This window comes from Sceloporus occidentalis, unplaced genomic scaffold (genome assembly GCF_023333645.1).
Source record: "Sceloporus occidentalis isolate IW3139 unplaced genomic scaffold, rSceOcc1.0.p SCAF_9, whole genome shotgun sequence".
In the NCBI taxonomy this organism is placed as follows: domain Eukaryota; kingdom Metazoa; phylum Chordata; class Lepidosauria; order Squamata; family Phrynosomatidae; genus Sceloporus; species Sceloporus occidentalis.
Window position 1 is genome coordinate 46,767,264 of NW_028316989.1, and position 14,364 is coordinate 46,781,627.

General features: G+C 42.8%; 1 protein-coding gene across 1 annotated transcript in view; it reads right to left on the reverse strand.

Moving 5' to 3' along the window:
- The window catches only part of MCTP2 (multiple C2 and transmembrane domain containing 2), a 75,793-nt gene that overhangs the window by 31,173 nt on the left and 30,256 nt on the right, over positions 1–14,364 (reverse strand). Inside the window, exons 10-15 of the mRNA XM_089539190.1 lie at positions 5,976–6,143; positions 5,001–5,131; positions 3,046–3,232; positions 2,518–2,611; positions 810–912; positions 212–314 (exon numbers count right to left, since the gene is read on the reverse strand). Coding sequence (XP_089395316.1) covers positions 212–314; positions 810–912; positions 2,518–2,611; positions 3,046–3,232; positions 5,001–5,131; positions 5,976–6,143 — 786 coding nt within the window. The remainder of the gene's footprint in view (positions 1–211; positions 315–809; positions 913–2,517; positions 2,612–3,045; positions 3,233–5,000; positions 5,132–5,975; positions 6,144–14,364) is intronic.

Consider the following 14,364-nt stretch of genomic DNA (forward strand, 5'->3'; position numbering starts at 1 on the left):
TTCTCTCTCTTGCAATTCGTCGCTTGGCTGCAAGACTACTTCACATGCGACATCAAGGACCATCATAAATATCAAGAGAAACAGACACATCACAGATGTTCATTTGTCTTTCTGTCTGAACTGCTACAAGGAGTAGGGAATGGCAGCATATCCCACTGAAACCATCACGTCCCGAATGATACATGGAGCAAAACGTAAAGACAAAACTCACAGACAGTAAAGGGATGGCAACTTTCCCAAGGAAATCAGGTGGTTTATCTCCATCTTCGTCAAACACAGTCACTTCAAGAACTTCATGGATGTCTTTGACAGGGCTAGAAAGAGATTCACAGGCAGGAGAATTAGGAATATATACTCGTTCCATCTGTTACAAAAACAGAGTTCAATATATGTATTCATTAATTTAAGTCCTGGGTCACTTTGGTCCATTAGGCTCACATATGATTGCATTCCCAGACATCTAATCAAATGAATCCTATTTTTGCCAAGTTTTTGTATTGCGCACGTTTATGGACCCAAGTTATGAGAAAATACATTGGTGAAAATAATGGACCTTTGGGTATGAAAGTGTTAGGACCAACACATCATCTTGTCAGAAAGTACCAAGTCTGGACTATGTGCATCTCACAAATATCCGGGGGCTCCAAAATTATGGAATGTCATAAAGCCCATGGACAATGAATTACATATTGAATGCTTTATTTTTAAGACTCAGCCTACAAGTCTTGGTCCCTGGTCCCTCAGACTATTTCCTACATGTGCTAGTTGCAACTCCTAAAACTGCAAGTTCCGATTGCGAATCCACTTACAAAGTAAACACCTGGTTCCACTCTGGATTGAGGTTTTTATAAACAGTGTAACTCTGAAGTCTGTCATTTCCCAGCTCCAACAAGCAGAAAGGGTCACTTTTGCCTGGAAGGAAAATAGCAGCATTACAAGGTTTTCTTCTTAAGCAACTGATGGTACTCCTCCTTGGGTTCATATTTCCAAGGTATTTTGTGTTGCGCATAGTTGTGCTTCTGAATACCTAGGGGACATAAACTGACACACACAATTTAATCAGTTCACCAAGTATTTCCCATCTAGTTGCATTGCCCTCTGAAAGTTACTCCAAACCAAAAATATAATCTTGACATATGCATCTTTTGCGATCCCAGATCAGTTTTGTTTTGTTTGTTTGTTTGTTTCTATCATTACGAGGTCCTCTTTTTAATTCAGGTATTTCTTCATGATAGGCGCTAAGGAGTTGGAATGGATGGCCTGTGTAGTCCCTTACAACTCTACAACTGCAGCCCCATAGCAGAAATAATCCAGTTCAGCACCACTTTAACAGCCACGGCTCATCGCTGTGGAATCCCGGGATTTGTCCCTTGTTGTGGCCCCAGAGGTCTCTGACAAAGAAGGCTAAAGGTGTCCCAATACTACAGTTCTCAGAATTGCTTTGCACTGGGGCATGGCAGTTAAAGTGGACTCAAACTGGATTGTTTCTGCAGTGCAGATGCAACCTATGATTCTAGGGTTGATGGGTTTAAATGTATTTGCAGCTCAGTATCGACCTCCTCCTCCAATGCACTTTCAGCATGCCTTGAACATCAAACGACAGATGCCAGAATCCCATAGCATTGAGCCATTGCAGTTAAACTGGATTATTTCTGCAATGCAGATGGAGCTTTAGTTGGAGACAAACTATCTTCCCGTTCCTAGATTCAATCAACTCTCTGAAATGAAATGCAATATATTGGCACATACGTGTTCCTCAAAATGGGGGGATATATTGGGGAAACCCTTAAGCTGTACATACAACATTGTATACAACTGTAGATACATGGAGATATGCCTCAAACCAGAAGCAAAAAAAAAAAGGCTTTGATAACTGGCTTCTTTTATTTCCTATTGTAACTGTACTATCATTGATCCTCCAACTCCCTAATTCTTATACAGATTTATGGAAATATGCTTTTATGTGATGTTTTACTTACTGTTTTCATGCTTGCGCGTGTGCGTGTTTAATGCTAACTCATGTATATATATACATACAATAAAATTGTATTGTAAAAGTACAAGGAGGTTGAGAATGGGGAGGATATTGGGAATTCACATTTTAAATTAACATGTAAGAGGTGTTCCTTTCTCTCCTCCATCTCTGCATAGCTATTTTGAACAGAGAAGAAAAGGAGGCATAAAAGGGAATACATTTGTTCAGAAATCATTTATTTCTTTATCATACCATGGAATGAGCCATTTCACGATGTTCTATTCTCTATAATACAGAATGATTCAGTTGCATTTGGTTAACTAATAATATGTGTATGATTCATATATTAGACATACTGTACCTGATACATTCTTTTATATATATTTGTTATTTTTCTGTATGCTTGCTTTTATTTTTTATCTTTCTTAATAAAAAGGGAGGGATGCACAAATTGGTCCTCTTTTCAATGAACATCCACTTTGTGCACTGAACCAAAAATTAAAAACAAAGACTAAACATTAGAAAAAAACAATATTGCTTACCTGAAAAATCAGCAGCTAACAGATCGACAGCTTTTAAAATTTTCACTTGCAAAAAGCCAATGTCTTTTATCTTCTGGAATGAGTTCCTTATACACTGCAAACCAAGGTTAGAAGAAAGAAGAACATTTATTTTAACACACTGCTTTGATTTTGCACATTTGCAATCCGCTCCTTATTATGGCTATGGTTTATTATTTAGGTAGGACTTCACTAAGTACAATTTGCAAAACCCATGAGCTCCCTCCACTTCTTTGAGATGCCCCTAGTCATGGCGGATTTTATTTTTTGGTGATGATACTATTGGACCAGAAGTCTTAATACGGAGACCATAAAACAAATAGATTATTATAGTGCTGCATTCCACTTTAACTGCCATTGCTGTATCCTACTGAATCCTAGGGTTTGTAGTCTAGTAATACCAAGTTTTACTAGACTATATTACAGCTTCTTGGCGGAGAATTCTGGAGAATCCCTTTCCCTTTCTCTTCTGGAAAATAATGACAAAGGAGAAAATGCATCCAAACTCACATAACGCTGGGAAATTTGTTTCCTTTCATGGGGGTCCCCAAGGGGACAAACGCACAAATCAGAGACAGAAACACCATGGCAAGGTGCAACTGAGATTGCTATCAACAACAATCCGGGCTGTTTCTCCAGGGGCAATTCCAAATAGCTGGTTTGCTCACCGGGAAGTGCCGCAACATCTACTTTGCACCTAAAACAACAGAAGCAAAGGGGAATTAAGTCACAAGCACAGTACCAATGGGTTTTCCCCAATGGACAAACTGTCTGACTTCATTGCTCATTCATTCACTGCTGACAAGGTGCAGAGGGTCTTGCAATCTTTGAAGCAGATTGGCAAACATGGGGCTCTTGAGAAGTGGCTGGACTGAAACTCTCATCCATCCTCACCATTGAGTGTGCTGGCTAGGTCTGATGGGAGTTGCAGTCCCACAATATTGTAAGGGACACTGATTCTGCATCCCTACTTTCAAGGGAGGTAGATAAAATGCCTAGGAAGCCACCATGGTTTGAGTGCTGGACTGCAATTCTGGAGACCAGGGTTCAATTCCCAGCTTGGCTATGGAAACCCATTGGGTGACTTGGGCATGTCACACTCTCTCAACCTCGGAGGAAGGCAAAGGCAAACCTCCTCTGAACAAATCTTGCCAAAAAAACCCCATGATAAACCACCTTAGACCATAAGTCGGAAGCTATTTGAAGGCACACAACAAACAAACAGATAAAATGCTTAGAAAAAGCTGCGAAAGTGGAGTGGAGCCATCAAAATATCTGTGATTTGGAAGTCAATGGAGTGCAACATTCCTTTCCAGGAGCTCTATGGATTTTTTGCTTTCAGGGGAAAAAACACTGACTGAGCAAACATTTGGAGCTTCAAATAAGAGAGAGACTCTTCTAAGGGGGCAGTTTGGCAGCCTTGGTATGTGGTCGGAGTCAAGTTTCCAAACAGAGACAGGTCTGGGAAGAAGGTCTGGAGCAAGCTTTCAGTGCTTAAAGCCTGTTGACAGGGTTTTTATTTAAACAAAAACATGTTAAGGTGTTTTCTTAATAGGGCCCCCTGCAAAAAAAATACATCCAACCCTGCGGAGTCTACCCAGGTGGGTTCTTTCTAGGTAAATGGGCCATGAGTTGTTCTCGACTGATCCCACTCCAGCTGCAGGATCAGAGCAGTTGGCACCTATTGCTACAAAACCTCAGAGATTTCCTACTTTTAAATTGTCAGGTTTGGAAAGGAGGGAGCAGAGAAGTCGGCTTTCTTGACATACTCAAGCTCACTTGGGGGGAAAGAGAAGTGCTGCGAAGTGCAGGCTAAACAACCCATTTACAAGTTGTTCTAGGTACAAGGTTTGTAAGAGCCTAAACCAAGGGAATAAAGCATCCTAGACTTGCATGACACCTTTGGAGACCACATTGCCAGCTCCGCAAACCGGTGTTAAGCTGGTGCACAAAAGACTGCACTCAAGTACATTGTCACTGCAGAGGGACAGGGAGACTAGAGAAGTCCAATTTGGGAATCAAATCTCTTCTACTACTAATTTACTAATGGAACTTAACAAGGAACAGCTTCACTCCTTTTGCAGTGTCACCATAATTTTTTTTAAAAAGTTACTTATGGAGTGCGGCATTGCTAAAAAGTAGAGAACGAATGTCACATTGTTCCAGGTCTGGCTTATGCCAACCTCACATTGGTGTGTTGCGTTCTGTTGTGAGTATGGAGCAGGATGTATGTATTGTATAGGTTTCTGCGTGAACTGGAAGACCTGGTTGCATTCATAGGTTCTTGATATGAAAAGGTCCTCAATGGGGTTTCAGCAAACTTCAGTTACAAGGACAACACAATATAACACAGTTATAAATCTGAGGATGCACTCGGGAGAAAAAGAGAAAGGGGGGTTCTTTATCACATCAGTGTCCCATTATTACTCTTTAAAGACCTTTTAAAAAAAGAAGGCAAAACTTACATTCCCAAAACTTCTTCATGCTTTTTGTTATCCTTTCCCCAGATTTCAATCTCCAACACATCCTTCCTGTCAGAGAAGTAGTGAAAATCAAACTGTTCCCTCCACTGTAGATTTGCTCTCTTACACAGAGTCTAGAAAACATGCGGTTATAAGGTTTACTTTTCTTTTCATTTCATTTCTTTCTTTAAAAAAAAGAGAGGTTTGCTTCTTTCACAGAACAGTTCAAAGGAGGGCAGAAGCAAAAGAAGATCTTTCAAAAGCAAGAAGTACGGAACAGCTGTCATTTGCGACACTGAGAAAGAAGCGGAGTACGCTTTGTACTCCACACCAGAGGATTCATATCTTTTAAGGCACATATAAAAATGCATGCAAATGTAAATGCTGGCAATTTAAACTGTCTGACAGTGTAACCCTAATGTAAAATAGTGCCAGCTGTAGGAGGTTAAAATTAGGCACAAGCTTCTTCTCTCGTCAGAAATACTTTTCTTCCAGCAGAACCATCTTTTGCTGGCTGATCTAAAAGACCTGCCAACAGAACTGCTCTGCTGGCAGAAGAATCAGAAAAAGGTCAGAGAAGGAGCATAGACCCATTTTAGGGCTGCATCCGCACTGCAGAAATAATCCAGTTTGACACCACTTTAACTGCCATGGCTCAGTGCTATAAAATACCGAGAATTGTAGCTCCATGAGACATTTAGCTTTCTTTGCCAGAGAGCTCTGGCGCAACGACATACCAAAATCCCATAGCATTGAGCCATGGCAGTTGAAGTGGTGTCAAATGTACTTTCTTAAAGCAAGTGATCAATGACTGAAGGTCAACAGAGCAGTTTGGCCTTTGGAATAAACTTGCTCCCTCCTCATGCACAAACTTTCCTTTTACATTGCAATATACTGAGGTTATCATGGGAATGGGTTTTCGGATGGGTTGCTGCGTCCAACCCCAGCATAGAGAAATTGTTCACCCATTCCACTCACCTTGCTCTTATACTTCTGGTCTCCCATTTTTAACAGTACAAAGATCTGCGTCATTCCCCCAGCAGGGATATTCTTCCCTTCCAGTAAAGCAATGGTAACCGTTCCATTCCACAGTTGGTTTTTTTGTTGTAGCGAATCCTCCGTCCTCGACATCCGCATGAAGCTTGCCTAAAGATGGAGAAAAACACAGGCAATCTTCCAATGCTGTGCTGAGCGTTCATTTGTGAATCCAGACAAGACAGAGATGCTTACTGTTAAGTATCCTAATCTGTAGGTTGGAGATGTGTCAACCAGTTCTGGATAGGGTAACTCCCACCCTGAAAGACTCGTGTTCACAGTTTGGGAGTGCTACTGGATCCATCTCTCCAAACGTCATCCCAGATAAATGTCATCCCAGGTAGGCCATTGAATCCAACCTGCTGCAACTAGGGCATTCCTGGCAGATAGCTGTCCAGATCCAAAGAAAAAGACCTCACCACCTTTCCAAATAATTAGCTCCGCTGATGAACCACTTTTACTGTCAAGAAGTTCCTTCTAACGTTCAATTGAAATCTATCCTCCTGTAACTTAAAACCAGTAGACTTGGTCCTACTCTCTGGGACAGTAGAGAAGAAACCTGCCCCCTCCCTTCTATGCAATCCCTTATATATTTAAAGAGGACCATCATGTCACTCCTCGGTCTTCTCTTCACCAAGCTGAACATGCCCAGCTCCTTCAATCTTTCCTCATACGTTTTGTTCTCCATACCTCTTATCACCTGTATTAATAGAATTGTAGTGTCCTGGGCAAGGAAAGTAATAGTCCCACTGCATGAAATGAAACCATTTCAATTTATCTTTATCTTTCTTGAAATGAGGTGCCCAGAAGTGAATGCAATACTCCATATGGGGCCTGACCAGCACAGAATGCAGTGGGACTATTACTTTCCTTGTCCAGGACACTACAGTTCTATTAATACAGGCAAAAATAGTATTTGCATTCTTTGCTGCAGCCCCAGACTCTGGGTCATATGCAATTTATGATCAACAATAATCCCAAGACACTTTTGAAGGAGAAGAGGAAGACTGAATTGAAAGTGGATAGACTCTGTTGAAGAAGCCCACAGCTCTGAGTTTGCAAGTCCTGAGCAGGGTTGCTACTAACAGGTTGTCATGTCCCTGTCTCATTCACAGGGTTGCCATAAGGCAACACCAACATAATGACATTTAACAACAAAGCCCCAAAACTGTGAAGCTTCTTGTTGCATCTAGGAATCTCCTTGCCGGAGTTTCCTGACACTTGGGAGGAAAAAACATGTCGACCTGAGAATAGGATTTTCAAAAACATTATATCCATGCCTAGTACTTGCGACTGGCTCTTGGTGGAAGGGGAGAAAATGGATCCGCTCAAAATAGAGACTTTCCCTCCCAGTTCTTTAATTCCATGCACTAAAATGTCAGAAACACACCCAGAGTATTCTGAAATTGCTCTTCTGGGTTAAACAGCCATGGCCTTTATAATCCCACACACAGATCCATCTACTTCTGTGGAATCAGAGGATTCCATCCAAAACATACCATTTAACTTTCTTTGGATGAATGCTAGCAAGCCTTCATAAATCTAGCTGCGGGCTATTTTTTTAAAGTTATTTCACAAGCCAAAACAGCCAAAAACATGTATGTTTCCCATGGACATACTTCAAAGTCCCCTTAGACCTTTCCTTCTCTCCTCCCACCCCCACCTTCCATCCCTAAAAGCTGAAAACTATTTCAAACTCCATTTTCTCTTTTCCTTTCCTTACTTCTACTTTTTCCTCCCCCTTTACTTTCCCCTTTAAAGAAAAAAAAAGAGAGAGAGAAGGGGGTGGTGAAAATGTCCACCAAGGAGCGAAGGTCAAGCCTGCAATCTGTCAATTGCCGGAGAAAAATGGCCCCGCTTCCATGAAATATGCTCTAAAATAATTTTGCGGCTTGGTATGTCCTAATTTTTCCGAATTGGATGTTTGTCTTGGAACGGCTTCTTTCTGACTTGTCCATAAAAACAGGCCCACTTAAGCTCGGCGAGGCCGGCGAAAATGGAATCTAAGGCTGGCCATTAAAAAGGGTTGGGAGATTGCTTCCATATGGCTGAACAGCATGGGAGCGGAGAGGCCAAGGCCTACAGCAGGCTTCACTTGGCTGGGACGTTCCCGGTCTATCTGTGGACACTCGTTCCATTACAGGGGAACATCTGGATTATTGCTCGTAATGTCCCTGGGAAATATCCACTTCCCATCAAAAGCCTTTATCTATCTCCACCGTACTTTGAACATTTTAGTGCATGGCGCAGCTGTGTTTGATGTGCGGCGCTTGCTGGGTTGAAATCCAAAGTGATTGCCCCCTCCTTTCCCCTTCCAAACCCCTGCCTGGTCTTTTCTTGACTTTCTCCTTTTGTGGAGCAGGAAGAAAGGGGGAGATATTTTAGGCTGGTTCCCAGAGAGACCAAACATACACACATAGGCACACTTTTTGGACATTTCTTGAAACGCTCGCCTTCTCGCAAGCTTTCCAGACCCAGAGGAAAAGGGAGAAGAGAACACTAAGAAGTGGGGAGAGTTTGCTTGGGTTAGCCCCTCTAGTTTTCAAAAGTAAAATATTGGGGGCACCCCAATTTGGAGGACAGTGTGGCATAGTGGTTCAAATGTTGGACTACAACCCTGGAGGCCAGGGTTCGATTCCCAGCTTGGCTGTGAAACTCACGGGGCAACCCTGGGCATGTCAAATGCTCTCAGCCGCAGGGGAAGGCAATGGCAAACCTCCTCTGAATGCACCTTGCCAAAAAAAACCCATGATTTGTCTTAGGGTTGCCATAAGTCAGAAATGACTCGAAGGCACACAAAAACAACAACGTGGACAACTAAGGGGATGTCCCCCTATCTGCTCACATACATGTTTGAGACCAGTTTTGTTTCTGGTTCACTCTTTCCCTAAACACACACATGGAAAGAGACCTCAAGGGCCATCCAATCCAACCCCATTCCGCCATGCAAGAATACACAACCAAAGCACTCCAGACAGATGGCCACCCAGCCTCTATTTAAAAACCTCCCAAGAAGGAAATCCACCACAGCAAGGCAGCATCTTCCACTGTTGAACAGCTCTTTCCATCAGGAAGTTCTTCCAAAAGTTTAGGTGGACTTTCTTTTCCTGGAGTTTGAATCCATTGCTCTGTATCCTAGTCTCTGGAGCAGCAGAAAACAAGCTTGCTCTACCCTCAGAATCATGCTGCGGAGGGAGCTGGTGAGACAGGGTTATCTGCTCTCCCGTTTTCTCTCTGTTTCACTCTTTTTCTCTCTGTTTTGTTCTTTTGTTCAATGAGAGATTCTGGAGGGAGCTGCTGTTTGTCTTGCCTGTAGTAGACCGGTACGTACTAATATGGTAGGAACAACTAGAGTAAAATCCCACTCTTTCCAACTCTAGCTTTGTTTTATTGCATTCTTTACTGCAAACACGCTTCTCTTTCACCTTCTTCCCAGTGCTAATGTGGCTTTTTTTAAATGTCCAGCTAGATAGAGGGATAAGGAAGAAAGGATAGGCTGGGAGAGTTGTAAAGGGCTTTGTAAAAAGGGACTTCACTGATAGAGGCTTTAAGCATCTGTTGCCTACAATTTTGCTGTACTTGCGCTCCCAAAATACAAAGTAGACCAGTCCCTGATATCCAACCAAGTTGATCAAAGGTCTGGAAATGAAGCTTTGTGAAGAATGACTTAAGAAGATTTAATTTGTAGAAGAGAAAACCAAGAGGTAATGTGATAGTGAGCTTTAAATAGCTGAAGGGATGTCATGTAGAAGATGGAGCCAGCTTGTTGTCTGCTGCTCCAGAGACTAGAACATGCACAAATGGACTCCAGTTACAAGATTTCACCTAAACATTAGGACAAACTGTTTTACTCCAGGAGCTTTTTGTCCATGGAATAGACTGTCTCAGATGGTGGCCAGGCTCTCCATCTTTGGAGGCTGAATGGACAACTTTCAAGAGGGCTGGGGATTTAAATTTCTGCATGGCAGGGGGTTCAGCCAGATGGCCCTTGTGATGCCTTCCAACTCTGTGATTCAGTGGTTCCTGAAGACTGTTTCCCAGTCATAGTTCAAAGCATCTCTAATGAAGACTTCCCAAACACATGGCTGGTAGAGGCATAGGCATTGCATATATATATATATATATATATATATATATATATATATATGCATGCTGGATAACCGGCTGTTGAAAAGAAACAAGATGCAGTCTTATCAGCTTAGCATTTCCTACCCTCAGCAGAAGTAACCAATGGAGCCAAGTCGGGAAATGGAACTATAATGACATCATATTTTCAATTATACCAATTCCCAACACATATGCAAAGTCACATACACTTTAGGTCTAACACTTGCTCTTTTTTCCTCATGTTAACTTTTGCTACTCAGATTTCATGCTGATTCTGGCTCAGGAAGAGAAGCGAAACACAAAAAGCACACACACAAAAAGGAAGGGGGTATGCCTTACATATCAAGACATCCTGAGATTTGGCAGCCAAAAATACAGTAGTACATGAATCAGATGGAAGCTTAGGACCAATTTGTGTTTTGTACCCAATGTGGCCCTTTGGTGCCATGCTTGGTGCCAATCTTCTATACTAAAAAAATTAGTTTTGTTTAAATACTATTTAAAAATACTTACTTCCAAGCTGGTTTGTTGTATCTCATTTCTAAAAATGCACACAGTCCAAACTTTTCAAAACTCAGGTTAAAAAAAATAAAACCCACCAAAAGGAGAAGCACAAATAAAGATAAAACCGAAAGGATGCAACAGGGGAAGCAAGAGGCCTGTGAACAGGTCAAAGCATCATTGCAAAATGAAGGAGGAAGGGGTTCGCTTTTGATTTTCTCCTCCCTTGCTCTCCCTGCTCTGCTCATTAGGCAAGGAAACCATTCTTCTGAAGTACTTTCCCTGTGGGTAAGAGGTGAGAAGAATGAGACGCGGCAGCTGAACTGTTGCACAATGGCTCACGACCCCGTGGCAAGCGAGTTCTGCAACTCTGTGGAAGCCATTCAAAGAGGAGAGCAGCAACCCTGATCAAAGGCCATCGCAAGAGACAGAACAATAAAAGAGAGGAGGAGCAGAGCACAACAGTGCTCTGTGCATGGCCCACATCTATACACACGCAAACACAAAGATGCACATACACACACCTGTGAAGGAGGGAGAGGAAAAAACTGGTCTCACGTCAACTCAGCATCTATTTTTCAGCCCATGTCTCCAATCACTTGGACACCAAGGTGCCACTCAAATTTTCTGAGTTTCCACAGCAAAAGAGGGAAGCGTGGCAGGTCCACTGTCACCTCCCCGAAGCAAATGCATTCGCCCAAGCGGCACTCATTGAGCATGCAAAGTTTGCTCAGCTGCACAGGGACACCTTCTTTCCCCCATGGCAAGAAGGTTCCAGGTCCCTGGGAGAAGTGAACCAGAGTAGATCTGTTCTAATGAGGTTACTGGCAAGTGGTTCGCCTTATGCGCCTCCAAGAAAACACAACACAACAACAATGGCCTAGAAAGGAGCAGAGCATTTCAGGTCTCTTACTCCTCCCTTCCCCTCCCACTAATGCAGGGGTAAGTAACTGCATCAAAGGTGGGAAGATTTACACAAGATTTAATCCAAAGGGGCATACACTGTGGCCTAAATGATTTTTAATTGACCCAGTGACCACCCATGGAGTTGAACTTAAACAGAACCTGGAAACATTACCTCTTTGGACTACAAGTCCCAGCACATCCAAGCCAGTATGAGAGAGACTGGGAGGTGAAGTCCAAAAAAGTAAATCCAGTACTTGGAGGACTCTGTCTGACACAGTTTCTCAACTGTGTCCTTACTAGCTGGGCCAACAACTCTTCCAAAATCCAGGTGGTATTTGGGCTCATTCCACTTGTACCACAACCCCTCGTCCAGGGCTGGCCCAAAACATTTTGCTGCATCGAGGCAAATGACAGGACACCAATTGCTTCCCCTCTAAGATCCGCAAACACAATTTCATTTACAAAAGCTGACCCAAGAGCATATTTGACCTGCCTTCAACTAGAGGAGGCTGTGCCAACATGGTGGTGAATCCACCTTAGGTCAATCCAAAATAGGTTCAGCACCTTAGATAGTAAGTTTAAAGTCCAAATTAAAGCTCCAAATGTGAATTGGACACACCAGGCACCACCGTCTTGAAAGATGGCAACAAAAGAACAACAAACTGAGTTTAAGGGACGGTGGCCTGGCTACATGGTCATACAGCTAGCCAGCCATTTCCCTCCCAGCCCCCCCCCCCTTTCCTAGAACTTGCCCTTGCAAAGAACAGCAGCCTCAGACTACCAAGCCAAACCCTTTCTCAAGAAGTGACGAAGGCCTACTTTTTAAGGCTATTGGGGAGGAGGTACCCAAAGCCCATTATTTCAATCCTTTGGGATGCAAAACTGTCATCCTCCATCTTCCAGCACACAATGGATGTTTACCGTTAGCCTTAAAGTCTTCACGGTAGAGATGTTGGTGAAGGTCTCCAGAGATCAGCTCAGAAGAAAACCATAAGACCCAGGCAGGATGATATGGTGACATACGGTTGTTCAGATAATTTGGACTGAATCCTTACATAAGTCATAAAGAGCACTTTGAACCGTGCCCAGATTCAAACTGAAGCCAGACTGGAGCCAGTTTGATGTTAAAGCCAGACTGGAGCCAGTTTGAATGTAGCTTTAAGAGCCAAAGCTTTCTTCTCATTCTCAGATTAAAGCCTGAGCATAGAACTGAGCCAGCTCACTTTTCTGCTACTGGATCTAAACAGAACCATTTCACAACTTTAGATTAATTTGGGGAGAAACTTTACTTTAATTTTGAGGACATTAAGACCCTGCAAGAGCCAACAAAGAGGATATGATCCCTAGGAAAAATTCCTCATAGAAGTTGATCTTCAGTCTCTTGCCTTTTTTTAATTCTGTTTTTTATTTTCCCATCACCAATAACAGGAGTGAATTCCTCCTTGCCCAATTGTTTGTTTTTTTGTGTATTGGGAAGGAAGCCCAATAACTGAAGAAAAGAACCAACTTTCACAAAAGAGAGAGCATCGTATTGGAGTTTTATCTCCTTCATCTATCCGGCCAGAAGAGTTGAGCGGGGAAACTGGAGAGGGCTAGACAAGAGCATATGGCGGCTCCAAGTTTACAGATCCATTAGAGAGCTTGTTTTTTATTTCCTCCTGGTCTCTTAATCCAGTCCATCCACATATCTTCTGCCCCATCACACTCCTCCTGACCATTCTTCCATAACCTCTCATGCTTCTCCGAGACACGGCTATTCCCCAAGCGCACCGTTTTGCTTTGTAGCCTTTACGTTCCACCACACACATACACAAAAAGAACAGGCAAGGAGGGAGGGCCGGAGAGAGAAAGGAGCCCGTCTTGTTTCCACAGGCCTGGCGCTTCCTAACTAAAGATAGTTATTGATGTACAACGCCGGTGTTTTAGTATGGCAGCCGAATCGATAAACCAGGAAATACTGCTTTGTCAAGTGTTGCCCAAGTAGTCTTGCTGGGAAACTCTTTACTGCCTCTCCGTTGGTCACAGCAGCTCTTTCTTAGCAGATCGCTTGAGAGCCTGAACTCTGGCTTCTGGAAGGAATGCTGCAACTCTCCTACCCTCTAGTGACAGCAAGGAAAAAGGCCAAGAAATAAAGACAAAATGGAATAAAGGAAAGGTTTGCAGGTTTTGTTCCAACGTCTCCCTCTTCTCTCCCCCCCTTTATTTTGTGCACCCTTTGTTCCCATCACTTTTTAAAATGTTCATTACAGAGGGAGGAGAAGGGGGGGAAGAGAATATTTTCATGAGAACCTTGGGACCCAAGCAACCCGTCAAGCCAACTTAAAGGTCTGTCTCCACTGTTTTAACATAGAAAGGTAATGCATAAATGCAGGGGCACGATCATGGAAAGGGCTTCAGAATATGCCAGTGATAGCCATAGTTGGGAAATCTCAATTCCTTTCAAGGGATCTTCAAGGCTAAATGGGTATTAACAGAGAGAAAGAGAGAGGGGAAATGTAGAGAGAGAGGAGAAATCAGGAGAAATGCAAGCCTATATAAATCCATATTCAGCCTCCTCCAATTTCCAAGAACTACGACTCCAACTACAATTTCTGACTCCACCTTTATTCCCAAATACATCCTTGCTGCATCTATATCCTCTATGTCAAAGGGAGGCACATGTTTCTTCCCTTTTCTAGCAATCTCTGTGGAGAATGGCTGTATATACTCGACCATAATTCGACCTCATGTATAAGTCGAGGGCAGGTTTTAGGGGCAAAATTATGGATTTTGATATGACCCTTGGATAGGTTGAGGGTAAATGTTAGGGGCATGCAAC